The 22845-nt window shown below is 43.6% G+C and overlaps 1 protein-coding gene across 1 annotated transcript in view; it reads left to right on the top strand.

Moving 5' to 3' along the window:
* Positions 1-630: 630 nt before the first annotated feature.
* LOC137375551 (fibroblast growth factor 18-like) overlaps positions 631-22845 on the top strand; it is a 101720-nt gene continuing 79505 nt past the window's right edge. Inside the window, exons 1-3 of the mRNA XM_068042896.1 lie at positions 631-662; positions 845-881; positions 5576-5753. Coding sequence (XP_067898997.1) covers positions 631-662; positions 845-881; positions 5576-5753 — 247 coding nt within the window. The remainder of the gene's footprint in view (positions 663-844; positions 882-5575; positions 5754-22845) is intronic.

The following is a 22845-nucleotide window of genomic DNA, read 5'->3' as shown; positions in this document are numbered from 1 at the left end:
GGATGTGGATTGGCACAGTCCGGACTGGCGTGGTGGGAAGCCTGTCACACCTCTTTCTTTACCTTCCCCTATGTGTGTATGTGTGTGTGTGTCTTCGCTTCGTCCTACAAGGACACATGGTGAATTAATCAGAAGGGAGAGAGAGAGAGAGAAAGGATCGAAGCTCGGATCAGAGGATAAACATTAGTCTGAAAGACAGGAAATAAAAGACCGTCAGAGCAAATATTCGCCTGGTTTGCACCTTCTATCCAGGGATTATTTCAAGTGCAAGAGATGTATTCTGCAGGGCAGCCGCTGTTTTGTTGAAGGGTGGGTCTCTGAGTGGAATTGATCGAGGAAGGCTGGTTAAAGGAGTTTGAGAAACCGACTACCTTCCACCTCTACGCGCTGCAGACAAGGTTGGTTGATGCCGCTGTGAAGAGCTTCAGACACCCTCGCACACCTCCTGCCTCTCCGCATCAGCATCAGATCCCAGAAGGGAGACTGACTCACCCACACTCCAGTCCTTGAGGTGGCACCGAGCAGCAGTCGGACGGATTAAACGCTTTTAATTTATTTCTGTCCCTTTTTTCCCTCTTGCAATCGTTATCAGTTTTTTTTTTATTTTATACCTTTTGAACATCCACAGCTATGAATCCGGCCTGTTCAACGTTCATGTGCCTGTAAGCATCTTGTAACTTTCTGACTGAGTTACTGTTTTAATTATAATTTTACGGCTACTTTTAACACTGTTTTATTGAACAAGGGAAATTCATTTTTAAAAGGGGAAAATAAATAAATTTTAATTTGCAGTGAGAATCTGGCGGGTGAAACGCTTATTAATGTTGTATTTTCTCCCATTCAGATGTTTACACGTGTTGCTACTGTGCTTTGAAATCAAGGTAAGTACAACACTTTATTAAGCTATTTAGCATTTCCTGGTTTTGTATGAGAATTAACGCTTGACAGGGCTATAAAATGTTTAAAATAGCAATTCAGTTTTTAGCCTAGTATATAGTTCTGATCTGAGAATCTTAATTTTTAGAAGTCCAATACGAATTCGCAGCTAGGTCGCACTTCATATAATCAAAACTATCTTAAGATAGAAATCTTATTGCTTTTCATTATGTAAATGCAGTATTTTAAATGGAATTGTCGCTCATTGATTTGGTATGTGATCTGTTCATTGTTAAATAATGTGCAATAATTTAGACCGGTTGTTGTGAAACTAGTGCGACTCGCAAAACAAAACAGCAGTCTAGGAGAGAATATATATATATATATGTATTTCCAGACATGGACGTTTGCTTTCCAGCCAGGAATAATTTATAGATGAGAAATGCCTTGCTCCATCATACCCTGGCAGAGTCGCTCCTAATACCTTATTGCAAAGTGGGTAGGGGCGTGGAGGAGGGCAAACCTGGGGGGCCATTCTGCTTCTGAGAGACCCACTTAAAATAAATTTGAAAAAATGTAAAATAAAATAAAAGACAATGCTTTGATAATCAATGCAGACTGGCTGCAAAAATCCGCACGAAGCCGAACCAACTCTGCACCTGTCCCCGTGGAAATAAATGGGCCCAATTTGCTTACCGGAAGTTGGAGATTTTTCAACTGTAAGGCTCCCTTAAAAAGATAAAGACTTGCATTTACACAAACAACAGTGAAATAAATTACCAGATCATTTGGTTTTAGGGATGTCGGATGAGGGATAAATATTGGCCAGGACCGAACTTCCCTGCTCTTCTAACAGTGTTATGGGATCTTTTACATCCAACTGAGAGGGCAAATCAGGCCTCAGTTTAAACTCAACCCAAAACAGGCAGTGTAACACTTCCTCAATACTGAATTAAAACATTGGCCAAGGTTTTGTGTTTAAGTCTCTAGAGTAGGGTTTGAACCCACAAACTGCTGCTGAGATGCAAGAGTGCTACTACTGAGCCATGGGTGACACTTCATTTGGAATACCAAAGATACCACAGGTCAGGAATAGAAATTAAAAGATAATGCCAATTCTGCCAAGCTTATAGCCCATTCACTAAAGAATATATACAAGGGGCTCAGTGAGGCAATGCTAGTGTTAAATACAAAGACAGTTTTGTTTCTGAAAACTAAGAACTTGGACTTGTATAGCGCCTTTCATGACCCAGGAAGTGTCAAACCACTTTACAACTAAGAAAATAGTTGTAGAAACTGTATAGAATTAATTCCACACAGATATTTATACTGTATAGTGTATTCCATACAGTTATATGTGCTGCATAAGGTAAAACCATAGCTATATACAGCATAGAGGGAATCCCATACAGGAATATGTACCGTGTAGAATGAATCCCTTACAGAGATATATATATACTGTGAGTGAATTACATACTGTTTTATATATATAGTATAGAGTTAATCCCATTTCGCTATCTATATTATATTGAGTGAATTGCATATGGTATTATATATATTGTATAGAGCGAGTTGCATACCATTATTTATACTGTATAGAGTAAATCCCACACAATTATATATACTGTGAGGAGTGAATTCCATATAGTAATATATACTATACAGAGTGAATACTATTCAACTTCCCCAAGCATTGTTTTTATCCAACTTTCGGCATTCTTACGTCCTTTCCATAACTTGAGCCCACATTCAGAAAATGGCAAAATGTTGCAATGGTGAATATGGGAACATAAAATTCATCCAACATTGGAAATGCAAAGAGAAAATTATGGACAAATTAGCATCTTCTAAGAACACAATGAATTTATGCTAGTTGTTTTCAATGGGATCAGCTGAATCAACCAGTCCTGCAAGCAAATGTCTCAAACCCTACAAAGAAGAGATCACTGCCATCCTGCCCAATTTCTGGGCTAATGTAGTGCTAACCCTCAACATAGATTGGAATCTTATTAGCTCATGGCTCGGTAGCACTGCAGCCTCTGAGTCAAAAAGTTGTAGATCATGTCTCACTCTAGAGACTTGTGGCACATAATCCATGCGGACACTCCAGTGCAGCACTAAGCTGAATGGAGGAGGTGCTGTCTTTTAGATGAGATGTTAAACCTAGCCCAGTCTGCCCTCTCAGGTGAGCATAACAATTGTATAGGGCTTTGGTGAGAACACAGCTGGAGTACTATTCCCAGTTTTGGTCTCCATATTTAAGGAAGGATATACTTGCATTGGGTGAGATGCAGAGAAGGTTCACTAGGTTAGTTCCTGTGATGAAAGGGTGGTCCTTTGATGAGAGGTTGAGTAAATTGGGTCTGTACTGTATGGAATTTAGAAGAATGAGAGGTGATCTCGTTGAAACATTCAAGATTCAGAAAGGGCTTGATAGTGTAGACACTGAGGTTGTATCCCCAGCTGGGAAATCTAGAACACGGGGGCACAGTCTCAGGATAAGGGGTCGATCATTTAGGACTGAGATGAGGAGCAATTTCTTCACTCAAAGGGTCATGAATCTTTGAATTGTCTACTACAGAGGGTTGTGGATGATCCATTGTTGAATATATTTAAGGCTAAGATAGACAGATTTTTGGTCTCCAGGGAATCAAGGGATATGGAGAGTGGGCGGCAAAGTGGAGTTGAGGCCAAGGATCAGCCATGATCGTATTGAACGGCGGAGCAGGCTCGAGGGGCTGTATGGTCTACTCCTGCTCCTCCTATTTCTTATATTCATTTGTGGAAGATCCTAGTCGCACTATGAACAGATGAATAGGGTAGTTTCTGCCTGGTATTCTGGCCAACATTTATCTCTCAACCAACAACATTAAAAAAAACAGATTGTTTGATCATTGTCACATTGCTGTTTGCAGGACCTTGCCATGCACACATTGGTTGCTGTGTTTCCTACTGTACAAGTGGAACACTTGAAAAGTACTTTATTGGCTGTAAAGTGTTTTGGGACATCCAGAGATCAAGAAATAGCAACATGATAATGACCAGACAATGTGTTTTAGTGATATTAGTTGAGGGATAAATATTGGCCAGGACATCAGGAGAAATACCCTGCTATTCTTAAGTAGCTGTGTGAGATCTTTTATATCCACCTGAGAGAGCAGATGGAGCTTCACTTTGGAATCTCATCCAAAACATTTCACCTCTGACAGTTCAGAACCTTCTCAGTGCTGCACTGAAGTGGGCCTTGAACCTACAACTTTCCAAATTGGAGCCAATAATGCTACCAATTGAGTCATAGCACTTGGATTTATATAGCACCTTTAATGTAATAAAACATCCCAAGGCGTTTCACAGGAGCATTATAAAGCAAAATTTGACACTGAGCCACATAAGGCGCTATTAGGACAGACAGTCAAAAGTTTGGTCAAAGAGGTAGGTTTTAAGGAGCATCTTAAAAGGAGGAAAGATAGGAGTAGAGGATTAGGGAGGGAATTCCAGAGCTTAGGGCCTATGCAGCTAAAGGCATGGCCATCAGTGGTGGAGCAATTAAAATCAGAGATGTTCAAGAGGCCAGAATTAGATGAGTGCAGATATCAGGGCTGAAGGAGATTACAGAGGTAGCGTGGGGCGAGACCATGAAGGGATTTGAAAACAAGGATGAGAATTTTAAAATCGAGGCGTTGCTTAACCGGGAGCCAAAGTAGGTCAGTGCATACAGGTGTGATCGGTGAACAGGACTTTGTGCAAGTAAGCAGGGTTTTGATGAACTCAAGTTTACAGAGGGTAGAATGTGGGAGGCTGGAATAGTCAAGTCCAGAAGTAACAAAGGCATGGATGAGGATTTCAGCAACAGATAAGCTGAGACAGGGATAGAGTCGGGTGATGTTATGGAGATGGAAATATGCAGTCTTAGTACAGTGTGGATATGTGGTCAAAAGCTTATCTCAGGGTCCAATATAACACCAAGGTTGCAAAGAGTCTGGTTTAGCATCAGACAGTTGCCAGGGAGAGAGATGCAGGTGGTAACTAGGGAACAAAGTTTGTGTTGGGGAATGAAGATAATGGATTCGGTCTTCCCAATATTCAGTTGGAGGAAATTGCTGACTTTCCGGTACTGGATGTTGGCGAAACAGTCTGATAATTTAGCACCAGTGGAGGAGTCGAGAGAGGTGGTTGTGAGGTAGAGCTGGGTGTTGTCAGCGTACATGTGAAAACTAATGCTATATTTTCGCATGATGTTGAGGCGCAACATGTCGATGAGAAACAGGAAGAGGCCAAGGATAGATTCTTGGAAGACACCAGAGGTAACATTGTGGGTGCAGAAAGTGCTACCATTGCAAGTGATACTCTAGTTATGAATAGATAGATAAGAATGGAAACAGGCGTGTGCGGTATCACCCAGCTGGAAAACAGTGGAGAGGCCTTGGGAAGGATGGTGTGGTCAGCCAAACAGGGAGAATCAAGGCTGCCCTTACCTGTTTTTCTATATTTGATTAAAAATGCCCAGGTGTAGGATCAGGACTACCTACCTTTTACTTTTCCCTTGGCTTTCACATGCTGGAAGTATTTGTCATGACAATTGGCAGGGGTTTGGGGCAGTGGCTGGTGCTTATTGCACCAATGGGTGATGTGTGATGTTATACCTCTCTTTCTCTCTCTCTCTCTCTCTCTCTCTCTCATGCTCTCGTGCTGACTGCAGGCCTCGATGGAGGAGAACACAGATTTCAGGCCTCATGTGGAGAATCATACCAGGCTGAGGGATGACACAAGCCGCAAGTATGTGCGCCTGTACCAGTTGTACAGCCGTACCAGTGGCAAACACCTGCAGGTCCTGGGGAGGAGGATCAGTGCCAAAGGCGAGGATGGGAACAAGTATGGTAAGAACTGGCTGACAGAAGCAGCTCAGGGCTGGCTGAAGCTGCATAAATGGCAGGTGTGAGATTCTCAGTTGCCAGCTGTGTACCTGAGACATCTCCTGGCGTCACAAATAAAATACATAAACACCATTGGCAAGTTGTGTCTGTAATGCCACCTGCAGGCGTGTTCAAGTGAAATTAAAATAATCTTCAACTTATCTCCTTCAGTAAAACTTGATAGTTTTTTCTCGCCTTAACTTACTGTCTCTTAGGAGGGAGAACAAGTGATTCCCAACATTTATCCTCCCAATTTACAGGCATAGTGATGGCTGGATTGCAAAGTGGGAGGATGGATCTCATATGGGCCTTTGGTGAAGGTGGGTCAGTTGGTAGGCCCAACTTAAGCAAAACAATTGCATCATGTTTGTCAATGTGTTACATACATGAACTGTTTTTAAAGTGCAATGAGAGAACTTGCGTTTTTATCGCATCATTCATGCCCCAGGATGGTCTAAAGTGTTTCAAAGCCAATGAAGTTGCTATCATTGTTGATCTGTGGACAAACATGGCAGCCAATTGGCATAGAGCAAAATTCCACAAGTCGCAAGTGGATAAATGTTGAATTAGTCTGCTTTCCATGACATTGGTTGAGGGATGAATGTTGGCCAGGATGTCGAGCAGAACTCCCCTGCCCCTCTTCAAATAGCATCTTAGGATCATTAATATCCACCTGAACAGACAGATAGTTTAATATCTCATTCAGAAGGACAGTGCCCTATGAGGAACGCTGCCAAGCTCTTAGCGAAGGTCTTGAAGCTGCAGCCTTTGGACTCAGAAAACACCAGTACCTGGGGTGAGCTTGACTGCAGCTAACGTATGAATTGGGGAAATTTGGGGAGGGGCGTTTTGATAAATTTTGATGAAAAGAAGTAGAATGCAATTGTTCATTTATTCCTCCTTCAAGTTTATCCGTAAATTGTTGGGGAAGAATTTTCCACAGCCTTCATAACTTTACCTTTACAATTTGAAGTATAAACCTGTACAGAGAGATGTTGACAAGCTCTTCAATCATGGATACCCCTACCAAGCTCAGTTCTTTCTTCACTCAACATCCAATCCTATCATAATGCAGCAGAGGTCATTCGAAAAAGAACAGAAAAAGGGGCCTTTGCTAAGTTCTTTCTTTCTATAGCTCAGGGACACTGCATTCAATGGTGGTACCTGTGTTGCTGTTCTCCAGCAGAGGGCACCTGCCTTAGCTGAGGGATCAAACCTGCTCCTTTCCTGTTCTGCAGATCTCAGTATCACGCCAAACACTGGTGTGTCTCTGAATACCCAGCTGACATTCGTTGTCAAACATAGAATGTGTCACCTGGGGACGAGGTTGCAGGGTAGATGCCAGTAATACCTCAACGTAAGGCAGCAAAGAAAGAAGGGGGAATAAACTCTCAATGAAAAACTCACATCAGCAGGGAGGCTGAACATTTAGACATTTTCTTTCACCATGGGCTGTTAACTTGATAGCCTAAAGAAGGCAGGGAGAAATATACAAAGCAGTAACCTTCTGAGTCTCCTTGTTCCTTGTTGTTTGAACAATTGACAACAACCGTTCAGTATAAATCTGATTAATCAGAGCAATCAATGGGTTTGAATGGGAGGCGTAGGACTTTTATTTGTTTCTTCAACCAAAGCCTTACAGTCTAGAGCAATATGTGAAAAAGGATGTTCCCCAGCACTTCACAATTTTATTTCTGATGCTTATGCTAAATTCAGGACGCCTGAAACATCTAATAAATTGCCTGCCTTTGTTTGAATGATTTGATTGTCGGCAGCACAAAGTGGCTATTGATTTTTTTTTCATGACCTCCAAGAAGGCTGGGTCTCCAGTGAAACTTTCATGACTAGATATTGATGCAGGAGCCAAGGTACCAGATACACTGTGACAGCAAGAATGCTACATTATATTACATGGATATCTTTCAATTTTGAGAAGAGCATGGCTTTATTTGTCATGGCAGAATCACCTCTGCTATTCTGTACCTATCTTTTAATGCAGCATTTTGTTGTTTGGGTTTTGCTTGAATTTGTTCTCTGCCTCTCCCTTACCTGTCTTTTCTTCTAAAGGTGTTGATTCTTGTTTGGATTTCCACTAGACTGTTCCTTCCTCTCCCCCAGCCAAATGGCCACTCCTCACTTGTGCATTTATGTATTCATAGGAACATCGCAGTTAGGCCATCGTGTCCTCAGCTGATACCAAGGCACATACATGCACTTTCTAGCAGGGTCACTAAATAGCGATCGGCCACACCAATTCTGCTGAATCTTTTACCCCTCCATCTAACCTCAGAGCACTGAGATCAATTGTTGGTGCCCACTCGGCTCCAGCTGGAATAGTTCACTCAGCCCAGTTTAACTTAACTAAACACACCTTGCTGTGGAGACATCATAACCCACTTTATCATTACTCAGTGTATCCCAACCTAACAAAGGGGAGAGAATGTACATGTGCATGTATCCATGTTCCCTGATTGAATCCAGTGGATTATACTGTACCTGCTGTGCTGGCTTTTCTTTTAACACCTCCCCTCAGTGTAGAGTATTAACCCCTCTCTTCCCCTCCACTGAGTTTAGAATTTTAACCCTTCCCTTTCCATTGCTATAAGCTAACCTCGAGCAGGGGCTTTGTGACAGGAATCACTCTGCAGTATCTTATGCCATTGGCCAGACAGTAAACGTTGGCAGGTTATTTGACAATAGGAGGCATCATAGCCGAGATTGCCCTTTCCTATATAAAGATGCACCTTCATTCTGCCAGAAGCACTGACAGTAACTGAAAATTTCCACAATGGCCCGAGCTGAGAGGAGTTCGCAACACAGAACATAGAACTGTGTGATATATTCCAGCAACATCTATATAACAAAACTGTGTGATATATATCCCAGAGTAATCTATATAACAGAACTGTGTGTCTATATTCCAGTATCGTCCATATAAAATAACTTTATTTCATATAACCCAGTGTAATCTACAAAATTGAGCTGTGAGTGGCATATCCCCATATAATCTACCTAACAGATTTGTGTGTGTTGTATGGCACTGTAATCTATATAGCAGAGGTGTGATGTGTGGATTACAGTGAGGGAAATATCATTCTGTAATCGATGTAACAGAATGGTGTGTGAGATATCCTAGTGTTATCTATATAACAGAGCTGTGAGTGATATAGTCCAATGCAATCTATTTAACACAGCTGTGAGTCATATATCAAAACTGTGAGTGATATATCCTGGTGGAATCTAGACATTGGAACAGTGTGTGTGAGAGATAGCCCAGTCTAATCTGTAAAGCGGAAATGCTTGAGATATCCTGGTATAATCTACATAACAGAACTGTGTGTGATAGATCCCTGTGTAATTTATATATCAGAACTATGCAAAATTTTCTTTATTCATTCATGGGATGTGGACATCACTGGCTAGGCCAGCATTTATTGCCCATCCCTCATTGCCCTTGAGAAGGTGGTGGTGAGCTGCCTTCTTGAACTGCTGCAGTCCTTGGGGTGTAGGTACAACCACAGCGCTGTTAGGAAGGGAGTTCCAGGATCTTGACCCTGGGGCAGTGAAGGAACAGCGATATAGTTCCAAGCCAGGATGGTGTATGGCTCAGACAGGAACTTTCAGGTGGTGGTGTTCCTATGCATCTGTTGGCCTTGTCCTTCGAGGTGGTAGAGGTGGCGGATTTGGAAGATGCTGTCAAAGGAATCTTGGTGAGCTTCTGCGTGCATTTTGTAGATGGTGCACACTGCTGCACTGTGTGCCAGTTTTGGCGGGAGTGAATTTTGAAGGTGGTGGATGGGGTGCCAATCAAGCGGGCTGCTTTGTACTGGATAGTGTCGAGCTTCTTGAGTGTTGTTGGAGCTGCATCCATCCAGGCAAGTGGAGACTATTCCATCACACTCCTGACTTGTGCCATGTAGATGGTGGACAGGCATTGGGGTGTCAGGAGGTGAGTTACTTGCCACAGAATTCCCAGCCTCTGACCTGCTATTGTAGCCACAGTATTTATATGGTGGTCCAGTTCAGTTTCTGGTCAGTGGTAACCTCCAGGATGTTGATAATGGAGGATTTGGCCATTGAATGTCAAGAGGAGATGTTTAGGTTTTCTCTTGTTTGAGGTGGTTATTGCCTGGCACTTGTGTGGTGCGAATGTTACTTGCCACTTATCAGCCCAAGTCTGGATGTTATCCAGGTCTTGCTGCATCTGGACACAGGCTGTTTCATTATCTGAGGAGACATGAATGGTGGTGAACATTGTGCAGTGAACATCCCCACTTCTGACCTCATGGAGGGAAGGTCATTGATTAAGCAGCTGAAGATGGTTGGACCTAGGACACTACCCTGAGGAACTCTCGCAGTGATCTCCTGGGACTGAGATGATTGACCTCCAACAACCACAGCCATCTTCCTTTGTGCTAGATATGACTCCAACCAGTGGAGACTTTTCCCCCGATTCCAGTTGTTAGGGCTCCTTACCATACTCGGTCAAAGGCCTTGAAATCAAGGGCAGCCACTCTCACCTCACCTCTGGTGTTCAGACCTTTTGTCTATGTTTGGACCAAGGCTGTAATGAGGTCAGGAGCTGAGTGGCCCTGGCAGAACCCAAACTGATTATCAGTGCTTGATAGCACTGTCGACAACTCCTTCCATCACTTTGCTGGCGATCGAAGTAGACTGATAGGGTAGTCATTGGCCAGGTCAGATTTGTCCTGCATTTTGTGTACATGACATACTTGGGCAATTTTCCACATTACCGGGTCGATGCTAGTGTTGTAGCAGCACACTGGAACAGCTTGGCTTGTTCTGGAGCTCAAGTCTTCAGTACGATTGCCAGAATGTTGTCAGGGCCCATTGCCTTTGCTGTATCCAGTGCCTTCAGCTGTTTGATATCTCGTGGAGGGAATCGAATTGGTTGAAGACTGGCATCTGTGATGCTGGGGACCTCAGGAGGAGGCCAAGATGGATCATCCACTCGGCCCTTCTGGCCTATGATGCATGCAAATGCTTCAGCCTTGTCTTTTGCCCTGATGTACTGGACCCCCTAATCCTTGAGGATGGGGTTGTTTGTGGAGCCTTCTCTTCCTGTTTGTTGTTTAATTGTCAACCACCATTCATGACTGGATGTGGCAGGACTTGGATCTGATCCGTTGTTTCTGGGATGGCGTAGCCCTGTCTATTGCATGCTGCTTCTGCTGTTTGGCATACAAGTAGTTCTGTGTTGTAGCATCACCAGGCTGACACCTCATTTTTAGGTATGCTTGGTGCTGCTCCTGGCATGCCTTCCTGCACTCTTCATTGAGCTAATTTTGGTCCCTGAGATTGATGGTAAAGCTAGAGTGGGGGATATGCTGGGCCATGAGGTTACAGATTGTGGTTGAATATAATTGTGCTGCTGCTGATGGCCTACAGTGCCTCTTGCATGCCCAGTTTTGAGTTGCGAGATCTGTTCGAAATCTATCCCATTTAGCATAGTGGTAGTGCCACACATGGTGGGTATTGTTATGACAGAAATGGGAGGTGTGCACTGTTTATTCAGGATCCATTTATCCACAGATTTAATTTTTGTTTCCCCCATTTACTGATACACTCAATCATAGACTCCATTTTTATCCCAGAATAAAACACAGCAGCTGGGTTTCTTTACTATTTAACTGGAAAAATAAAGGGATTTGCATTTTAGAGTTCTATTACAAAAAAACAGACAAAAACATGGGTTAAATACTTAATAATTCTTGAAGAAGAAAGAGAAGATATGGAAAGATGTCCTTTGTTTTGGTTTGGCGTCCCAAATGTGTATAGACGGCTGTCACTGGGATCTTCCTAGAACAGTTCTTTTCAGGCGACGTTGAAGATCAGTTTGAGTAGGCTTCCAGGAAATGCAGGAACAGAGGTTTCATACACAGGCCTTACACAGCTCCTCGAGAGATGGAAAACTGGCAGGCTTTTTTCCAAACCGCTAGAACAGACTGAGTTGGGATGGTTTGTTCTTCTTGGCAAGTTTTCTCCCACTCCTTTTCAAACCACTGTTCATTGCCAACCCTCACTGTCCAAAGCAAAACCATAAACAATGTCATAAGAGGCAAGCTTCCCGACTCCTATAAATCTTGAACTGTCACTTCTCTACATACATTTGTGCCCCCCCCCAAAGTCCGAAACAACCTTTGCTGGGTAATTATCTGCAGACAGGTGCCTTCCAATAATTGTTTGTTTTCAAGTTCAGTCCACAAACCTTCTAGTGACCTCCCTTAAAAAAAAACACGCACAAAGTTCCAGCATCTATGGAATCTTTTCAGTTTTGAAACACAAATCTTCAAAATTTACCAAAAGATAGAAACACTCGTAATACCTCCACCCTTGGAGGAATGAAGCACCATTTTTAAATGTGTTTCATTACAAAATGTGGAAAAATATAAGATGAAAATATTTTAAAACACATTTTCATACTCATACCCATTCACTCTTTACCTGTAGTTAATACAATTCTGCTTTGTACCATCTTTGCATTTAGATAATTCAAATCAAAGTTAAATTCTAGATAAAGCATCTGCGGATACATAATTTTTGCCCACAATGTAGATAGTCTTTGTGATAGGGCTGTAATAGTAAACCCCATCGGAATAGTTGAGCATATTGGTTTTTGAATTTTTGGCAAGGTTTATTACCAAATCAACCAACTATAATTTTCCAAACAGAGCTACTAATTGTTCAAGTGATCCTTCCACATGTCACTGTATACCAGCACATCAAGGTAAACTACACAGTTAGGAATACTGGCTACCACTTGGTTCATTGGTCTCTGAAAGCTTGCTGGGGTATTTTGTAGCCCTAATGGCATCACTCGGCATTGGAAAAGACCATCTGGTGTGACAAAGGCTGATATTTCTTTAGCTCGGGGTGTTAAATGGATACTGGCAATTTCCTTTAATAAATCTATTTTTGTAAGAAATGTGGCACTGCCCACTCTGTCAATACAGTCTTACCAGCAAGGTATTAGGTAGGAATCTGCCTTTGTTACTGCATTAACTTTTCTGTAGTCTATACAGAGTCTAGTTAAACCATCAGGTTTAGGCTTTAATACTACTGGGGAACTCCAGCTGCTTTGATTGGGTTCAATTAGGTGGTTTTCCAACATGTATTGGATTTCTGCTTTTACCTGGGCCTGTTTCTCTGGACACAAGTGGTAAGGATGCTGTTTTATAGGAAAGGACTCCCTACATCCACATCATGTGTGGCTTTGGTTGTACATCCTGGCTTATCCCTACAGATTCTTTTAAATGTTGTGAGTAGCCTTGTTAGGTCTTCTCATTGTTCTGCATCTAAATATGAAAGCATAGTATCCAATCTCCCTAGCAATTCAGTATTAGCTAACCAGATAGTAGGAGGTTCAATTTGAGAATTGTCTAGGCCTCTTTCTATCTCATCCTCACTATCCCTTTCATCCTTCTCTGTCCCAAACTACCTGACATACCTGTGCTTGCTTATCCTCCTCCCGGTGAAGTTGTTTCAACATATTGCTATGACACAACCGCTTCTTTTTCCAGCTATCTAGGGTGTCAATCAAATAATTTACTTTCCAAATTCTCTTGACTATTGAACTGTGCTTTCAATGGTTTACCCTGTTTGAAATGTTCAGGTCTTGGCTTGTTTGTCTGCCCTTTTCTTCAGAGTTGTTTGGGAAGCTTTAAGGCGTTCCCGAGTCACTTTGCAAGCTCTTGTGAGCTGTTCCCGGAACACAGATACATCTAGCACAGAAGATTTGTCCCTCTGTTTTAAAAACCTTTGAATTAGTTTTAGAGGTCATCTTATCTCATGTTCATAGACCAATTCAAAAGGACTAAAACCAGTAGATTTGTTAGATGAACCCTCAGTGGCAAACAAAGGAAATTCTAGCCCTTTATCCCAATCATGGGGATATTCATGACAGTATGCTGTGAATCGTTTTGAGGGTCTGATGGTACCTTTCTAAAGCCCCTTGTGTCTGTAAGTGGTAAGCTGAAGACTTTAACTGTTATACCCAAAATTACCCACAACTTCCTGAAAAATTTTAAACATAAAATTGGAAACTTGATGAGACTGAATCTTAAATCGGTCATCCATATTTAATGAAGAACTGGGTTAATTTTTCGACCACTACCTTAGCAGAAATTGTTCAAGGGAATATCCTCTGGGAACAGAGTAGCCATATCCTTAAAAGGGAGTATATATTGGTGTCCCGCTTTTATTTTCAGTAAAGGTCCTACACAGTCTACCAACACCCTACTAAATGGTTCCCCAGTAACTGATATGGGAATTAGAAGTGCCTGTTGTATAGCAGGTTGCGGTTTTCCCACAATCTGGCATGCATGGCACATTTTACAAAACTGCACCATGTCCTTGGAAAGACCTGGCTAGTAAAAATGTCGACTTGTGATTTGGTCTTCCGGATCCCAACATGTCCCGCTATTAGAATTTAATGCGCTATCCTTAATAGTTCCCGGCGATACTTTGGTGGCACCGCTATCTGATGAACTACCATCCATTCTTCATCTGCAGGTCTGTGAGATGGTCTCCACTTCCTCATCAGAATCCCATCTTGAACATGGTATCCTTCTTGAACTCCTTTTGCCTCAGCTTCTGTGAGAGCTGATTGTGCCACTTTATTTAATTCAGGATCAGCTTGCTGAGCCTTGATCAGAGAAGACTTATGAAACATTTCCTTCAAATTATCCAAATCCCCAAAGAAAGTTTCAGATATTCGATTATCTGTCTGTGGTGCCAATTTTACCTCTGACAATGGAACTTGTTTAGCCATTTCTCGGGTTACTACACATGAAGGAAAAATTCTTGGAACCTTTTCCTGTAACTGTTCTGTCTCTAACTTCATCTGGTTTTTCCGTGACTACTGGAAAACTATGGACAACTCCTACAGTTACTGTTCCAGACATTGGGTCACACTCTAGGCGCACCTGATACAAAGGTATATACTCCCCGCCAATACCATTCACTAAAACCTTGGCATTCAGTGCATTCCCTGGTGGAAATGTTATGCCTTTCCCCAGCAAAAGAGTTTGGGTGGCTCCTGTATCCCCAAGTATAACTATAGGTTTACCTGCCTCACTTGAGGGATAAGGAGTTACTTTTTCTTCTGACAAGAATTTCTATAACTCTCGTTTATCTTATTCACAACCCCTGCACTCAGTGGTTTTTGTAATTCATCTTATAGCTGCAGTCAGAGCTGTAGCCTGATCTGCTGTACTCTGGGTCAGGGTCCCTTTCTCTACATTGGTTTTGTGTACCCCAATAAATCCCATGGGTTTACCCCGCAATGTCCAGCATTCAGAGGTGTTCCACCTTGTGACAATGGTAACACTTAGGCTTGTGGACCTCACTTCCACCCTCAGCACCTTCTTTTCTGGCCTTAGGAGATCGTGGGGCATTCCCAGCTGCACCTTCTTGTCCCTGGCTGCTTGCCTTCCTTTCACCCTCCCACTTTATGTCCATGGGTTTGTGAGGGTAACAGACAAACAGTTTGGGCTTATAAACAGGCTCAATCATCAGCAATTTCCACTGCCTGTCTGGCCACTGAAACCTTCTTGTTCTCTACATGGGTTCTTATTAAATGAAGGGAGTGAGTTTTTAAAATTCTTCAAGGAGAATTAGTTCCCTAAGGTTTTCATATGTGGCTGCTCCCTTTAGTGCCCGTATCCAACAATCAAAATTATTTTGCTTTACCCTCTCATTCTATACAAGTCTGCCCAGACAGACTCCGAAGTTTCCGAAATTTCTGCTGGTAAGCTTCAAGAATCAACTCATAAGCAGTGGGAATAGCCTTTTTTGCCATCTCAATCTGCAGAAGCCTCCTCAGAAAGCATGACATAAACTCTGCTCATCAACCTGCTTTGCATAAGCAGTGTCCAACTTTCATTTGGTCACTTCATCTGTTTGGCTATCTTTTCAAACGAAATGAAAAATGCCTCTACGTCTTTTTCCTCAAACTTAGGGAGGGCTTGCACAAATTTAAACAGCTGTCTGCTGGATCCTGGGCTGGCATCAGATCTTTCCACACTAGAACTTTCCTTGATGTCATGGCCACCCTGTTGTCTTAGTTCCAGCTTTTTAACTTCAAATTCCCTTCCTTCTCTTGTGCTTTGAAATTCTGGTTCAAATTTTTGCAATGTCAACTCTTTTGCAAGCAAGATTTTTCAATTCTTCTTCCTGCTCAAGTTCTCATTTCTATTTCTTTTTCTTGGTCAAGTTCAAGCTGCCTTATCTGTAACCGAATTTTAGTTAATTCAACTGAAAATCCTCGGTTTTGCTTTCTTCTTTTTCCAATTGCCAATGGTGTGCGATTACTTCAATTATGACTGCTTTCTTAGCTTCTGTTTATTTCTCACACCAACAATTCTGCCAAATCCTTTAGTTTAATCTTTGTTAAATGTCTCATCACTCAGGGATACATCCTCCTTACCCAGAAAGGTTGCAGCAACTGAGAGTAAACTTAAATTTCTTCTTCTTTGGCCTCCTTATCTCGAGAGACAATGGATAAGCGCCTGGAGGTGGTCAGTGATTTGTGAAGCAGCGCCTGAAGTGGCTATAAAGGCCAATTCTAGAGCGACAGGCTTTTCCACATGTGCTGCAGAAACATTTGTTTGTCGGGGCTCTCCCCTTGCGCTTTTGTCTTTTTTCCTGCCAACTACTAAGTCTCTTCGACTCGCCACATTTTAGCCCCGTCTTTATAGCTGCCCGCCAGCTCTGGCGAACGCTGGCAACTGACTCCCACGACTTGTGATCAATGTCACAGGATTTCATGTCGTGTTTGCAGACGTCTTTAAAGCGGAGACATGGACGGCTGGTAGGTCTGATACCAGTGGCGAGCTCGCTGTACAATGTGTCTTTGGGGATCCTGCCATCTTCCATGCGGCTCACATGGCCAAGCCATCTCAAGCGCCGCTGACTCAGCAGTGTGTACAAGCTGGGGATGTTGGCCGCCTCGAGGACTTCTGTGTTGGACATACGGTCCTGCCACCTGATGCCAAGTATTCTCTGGAGGCAGCGAAGATGGAATGAATTGAGACATCGCTCTTGGCTGACATACGTTGTCCAGGCCTCGCTGCCATAGAGCAAGGTACTGAGGTCACAGGCCTGATACACTCGGACTTTTGTGTTCCGTGTCAGTGCGCCATTTTCCCACACTCTCTTGGCCAGTCTGGACATAGCAGTGGAAGCCTTTCCCATGAGCTTGTTGATTTCTGCATCTAGGGACAGGTTACTGGTGATAGTTGAGCCTAGGTAGGTGAACTCTTGAACCACTTCCAGAGCATGGTCGCCAATATTGATGGATGGAGCATTTCTGACGTTCTGCCCCATGAAACTTAAATCTACTGCACAAGAAACCTGTTTGTTTTTCTTTTCCTCTTTTCAATTACTATTACCCCACTAACAATTGTACATCATTGAATTGGGTTTATCCTGCAAAGAGCCCCCAATTTTTTTTTTATTCATTCAAGGGATGTGGCATCGCTGGCCAGGCCAGCATTTATTGCCCATCCCTAATTGCCCTTGAGAAGGTGGTGGTGAGCTGCCTTCTTGAACTGCTGCAGTCCATGTGGGGTAGGTACACCCAGAGTGCTGTTAGGAAGGGAGTTCCAGGATTTTGACCCAGCGACAGTGAAGGAACAGCGATATAGTTCCAAGTCAGGATGGTGTGTGACTTGGAGGGGAACTTGCAGGTGGTGGTGTTCCCATGTATTTGCTGCCCTTGTCCTTCCAGTTGGTAGAGGTCACGGGTTTGGAAGGTGCTGTCTAAGGAGCCTTGGTGCATTGCATATGTTATGTCCAAGGCAGGAGGAGTGCACTGTTTATTAGAGGTCCACTTCTCCACAGTGGACAACATGCATTTAATTTTTTGCCCACTTGCCCATACGATTATAGACTATTTTTATCCAGGAAGAAAACACCAACAACATTCTTTAATACACAAAATTATCAGATTACAAAACAAGTCTTAACCAGTAATAAAAGCAAAGTAGAAACACAGAGATTGAAATATTAAAGTTCCCTTTTTACCTTAGCCCCTCACAAACACATACACCAGTTAACTGGAAAAATAAAGGGATTTGCAGGCTTTTTCCAAACTGCCGGAACAGACTGAGTTGTGGTGGTTTGTTCTTATTGGCGAGTTTTGTGCCACTCCTTTTCAAACCACTGTTCATCTCCAACTTGCTGTTCAAAGCAAAACCATAAAATAATGTCACAAGAGGCAAGCCTCCTGACCCCTATAAATCTAAACCTGTTGCTCCTCTGCAAACATCTTTCCCCAAGTCAAAAACAATCTCTGCTGGGTAATTATCTGCAGATAGGTGCTTTCCAATAATTGTTTGGACTGAGCTTGAAAACAAAAACCTTCTGGTGATGGCCCTTAAAAAACTAAGTTCCAGCATCTATGGAATCTTTCAGTTTTGAAGCACAAATATTCAAAATTTACTAAAAAAATGGAAGCACTCATAACAGTATCCTCAATGTGAAAACGGGACTTTGTCTCCACAGGACTGTGCAGTGGTCATTCCTACCAATACTGTCATGGACAGTTGCATTTGCAACAGGTAGATTTGAGAGGCCCAGGTCAAGCAGGCTTTTCCCTCACCACCTGCTGCAGACCTAGTCTAGCAACTGTCCTTTAGTACTAGGTCAGTTCAGTCATTAGTGGTGCTACTGAGCCACTCCTGGTGATGGACATTGTAGTTCCCCCACCCAGAGTACAATTCTGTGACCTTGCTACCTTGAGTGCTTCTTCTAATTGGTGAACATTGAGAAGCTACAGCGACCCAGGTTCAATTCTGGGTACTACCTATGTGGAGTTTGCAAGTTCTCCCTGTGTCTGCGTGGGTTTCCTCCGGGTGCTCCAGTTTCCTCCCACATGCCAAAAGACTTGCAGGGTGATAGGTAAATTGGCCATTATAAATTGCCCCTAGTATAGGTAGGTGGTAGGGAAATATAGGGAAAGGTGGGGATGGGGTAGGAATATGGAATTAGTGTAGGATTAGTATAAATGGGTGGTTGATGGTCGGCACAGACACGGTGGGCCGAAGGGCCTGTTTCAGTGCTGTATCTCTAAACATAAAATAAAGCACTGATTCAGCAGCCGAGGTGGGGGGGCACTGCGGTAGGTGGTAATCAGAAGGTTTCCTTGCCCATGTTTGACCTGATGCCATGAGACCTCATGGGGTCCAGAGTCAATGTTGAGGACTCCCAGGGCAACACCCTCCCGACTCTATACCACTCTGCTGCCACCTCTGGTGGGTCTGTCTTGCCGGTGGGACAGGACACACCCAAGGATGCTGATGGCGGTGTCCGGGACATTGTTGGTAACGTATGACTATGTCAGGCTGTTGCTTGACTAGTCTGTAGGACAGCTCTCAATTTTGGCACAAGCCCCCAGATGTTAGTAAGGATGACTTTGCAGAGTCGACAGGGCTGGGTTTGTCATTGTCATTTCCAGTGCCTAGGTTGATGCTGGGTAGTCCGTCTGGTTTCATTCCTTTTCTTACGACAACGGCAAACCAAGCCCTGGCGCCCCTAACAAAGTCCTCCTTACTAACATCTGGGGGCTTGTGGCAAAATTGGGAGAGCTGTCCCACAGACTAGTCAAGCAACAGCCTGACATAATCATACTCACTGAACATACCTTGCAGACAATGTCCCAGACACTGCCATCACTATCCCTGGGTATGTCCTGTCCCACCGGCAGGACAGACCCACTAGAGTTGGTGGCACAGTAGTATCATGGCATCAGGTCAAACATGGGCAAGGAAATCTCCTGCTGATTACCATCTACCGCCTGCCCCTTGGCCAATGAATCAGTGCTTACCCATGTTGAACACCAACTGGAAGAAGCACCTGGGTAGCAAGGGCACAAAATGTACTCTGGGTCGGGGGCTTCAATGCCCATTACCAAGAATCGCTCACATCAGTGCAAAAGACAAGGCTGAAGCATTTGCATCCATCTTCAGCCAGAAGTGCTGAGTTGATGATCCATCTCAGCCTCCTCCTAAAATCCCCAGCATCACAGATGCCAGTCTTCAGCCAATCTGATTCACTCCACATGATATCAAGAAAAGGCTGAAGGCACTAGATACTGCAAAGGCTATGGGCCCTAACAACATTCTCACAATAGTACTGAAGACTTGTGCTCCAGAACTAGCCAAGCCCCGAGTCAAGCTGTTCCGGTACAACTATAATACTGGCATTTACCCAGCAATGTAGAAAATTGGCCAGGCATGTCCTGTGCACAAAAAGCAGGACAAATCCAACCCGGCCAATACCACCCTATCAGTCTACTCCCGATCATCAGCAAAGTGATGGAAGGGGTCGACAGCGCTATCAAGTGGCACTTGCTCAGCAATAACCTGCTCACTGACGCTCAGTTTGGGTTCTGCCAGGGCCACTCAGCTCCTGACCTCATTTCGGCCTTGGTCCAAACATGGACAAAAGAGCTGAACTCTTGAGGTGAGGAGAGAGTGACTGCCCTTGACATCAAGGCAGCATTTGACCAAGTATGGCCTCAAGGAGCCCTAACAGAATGGAGGCAATGGGAATCAGGAGAAAACTCTCCGCTGGTTGAAGTCACATCTATCACAAGGGAAGATGGTTGTGGTTGTTGGAGGTCAGTCATCTCAGTCCCAGGACATTACTGCAGGAGTTCCTCAGGGTAATGTCCTAGGCCCAACCATCTTCAGCTGCTTAATCAATGAGCTTCCCCCCGTCATAAGGTCAGAAGTAGGGATGTTCGCTGATGATTGCACAACTTTCAGCACCATTGATGAATCCTCAAATACTGAAGCAGTCTGTGTAGAAATGCAGCAAGGCCAGGACAATATCCAGGCTTTGGCTGTTAAGTGGCAAGTAGCATTCACACCACACAAGTGCCAGGCAATGACCATCTCCAACAAGAGAGAATCTAACCCTTTCCTCTTGACATTCAATGGCATTATCTCACTGAATCCCCCACTATCAACATCCTGGGGCTCACCGTTGACCAGAAACTGAACTGAACCACCACATAAATGCTGTGGCTACAAGAGCAGGTCAGAGGCTGAGAATTCTGTGGTGAGTAACTCACCTCCTTACTCCCCAAAGCCTGTCCGCCATCTACAAGGCACAAGTCAGGAGTGTGATGGAATACTCTCCACTTGCCTGGATGGGTGCAGCTCCAACAAAACTCAAGAAGCTCGACACCATCCAGGACAAAGCAGCCCACTTGATTGGCACCCCATTTACCACCTTCAAATTCACTTCCTCCACCACGATGCACAGTGGCCGCATAGTGTATAATCTACAAGATGCACTGCAGCAACTCACCAAAGCTCCTTCAACAGCACCTTCCAAACCTGCGACCTTTTCCGCCTAGAAGGGCAAGGGTAGCAGAAGCCTGCAAGTTCCCCTCCAAGCCACACAACATCCTGACTTGGAACTACATCGCCGTTCCTTCACAGTCACGGTCAAAATCCCAGAACTCCCTTCCCAGCAGCACTGTTGGTGTACCAATACCCCAAGGACTGTAGTAGTTCAAGAAGGCAGCTCACCACCACCTTTTCAAGGGCAATTAGGGATGGGCAATAAATGCTGCCATAGCCAGCGATGCCCACATTCCCCGAACGAAATTTTTAAAAAGTACCACAACTCGCAGCCTCCTTTCTCCTACAAACAGTAGTCCTCATACCATCCAAGGTTCAAACACTTTTTATAATTCACAGAACACAAAACAAGGCCACAATGTATACTTCTATAGAACAATACCTCGAAAACTCAAATTCCCAGCCTCTGTTAGCTTCCTTTACTTCTCTTGCCACCAGCTCTAGCAGCCTGCGGCATGAGGCAGTATGCGCAGGAGCAGTCATAGGTGTTCCTGTGAGCTACTCTGGCCCAGTGTTCCACCTCAAACAATAGGGCTGGAGTGACAAATATCTGGGTAAAATGAGCATTTTTTCCTTGTTAAAGTGCATCTGTTTGTGGGGCACCGCAAATGCTTGGTCATTAGGTGAAACGCATGTCTCAGTTCGCAGTATCTTAAGGTTTCAACAGCCCATTTAACGAATAGGCATTCCTGCTATCCTATAGTCTACCGTTGCTCCGGCAGCAGTTTCTTGCTCAGGTAGAGCATAAATCCCACCTCTGGTTTGTTAAACGAAGACTGGACCAGGAGCATAGGATTAGTCAACATCATTTGGCTCAGGTCCCTGAAAGCAGCCTCAACTTCAGGTTTCCATCATACCAGATTTGGTGCCTTTGCTTTAGTCTGGTTGACAAGTGGAGGGGTGGCACAGATAACAAAGTCCGAAATAAATTGTCGATTCCCCACAAAACAATGATAAGGCTTTTATAGTTTCTACCTTTTTTACCTGATGCTTCACCACCCCGACACATCCTGGTCTGTAATTACTCAATGTGGCACTTCTCTAGGTTTGGCATGACTAAGCTATCTAATACAGCCTCTACCTTATGTAAGTGTGAACATTAATCTGTAATATCGGTGATAATGTCATCCAAGTATGCTGCTACATACCTGGTATGAGGCCTCAATACTTGGTCCCAGGCAATACAAAAAGGTATGACTGAAAGTTCCTCAGGAACCCAGAAAGCACTGTTCAAAGGATATGCCAATATCCTTTGGCTTTCCCCAATCAACACATCCACCCAGGGCACTGGAAAGCTTTGAATTTGGATACCTGATTTGTTTCAATAAGTCATTACAGAACCATCAGTCTGACCTCAGTGGTGGGTAAATTATTAGAATCAATTCTGAGGAACAGGATAAATTGCCACTTAGAAAGATACAGATTGATCAGGGATAGTCAGCATGGATTTGTTAAGGGAAGGTCATGTTTTACTAACAACTGAATTTCTCAAGGAAGTAACAATGAGGATTGATGAGGGTAGTGCATTAGATGTGGTCTACATGGATTTTAGTAAGGCATTTGACAAGGACTCGCATGGCAGACTGGTCAATAAAATGAAAGCCCGTGGGATACAGGGGAATGTGGCAGGTTGAATCCAAAATTGGCTCAGTGACAGGAAACAA

This window comes from Heterodontus francisci, chromosome 12, assembly GCF_036365525.1.
Source record: "Heterodontus francisci isolate sHetFra1 chromosome 12, sHetFra1.hap1, whole genome shotgun sequence".
Classification (NCBI taxonomy): domain Eukaryota; kingdom Metazoa; phylum Chordata; class Chondrichthyes; order Heterodontiformes; family Heterodontidae; genus Heterodontus; species Heterodontus francisci.
The sequence above is the reverse complement of the archived record's forward strand: the minus strand, read 5'-3'. Positions and strand labels throughout refer to the sequence as shown.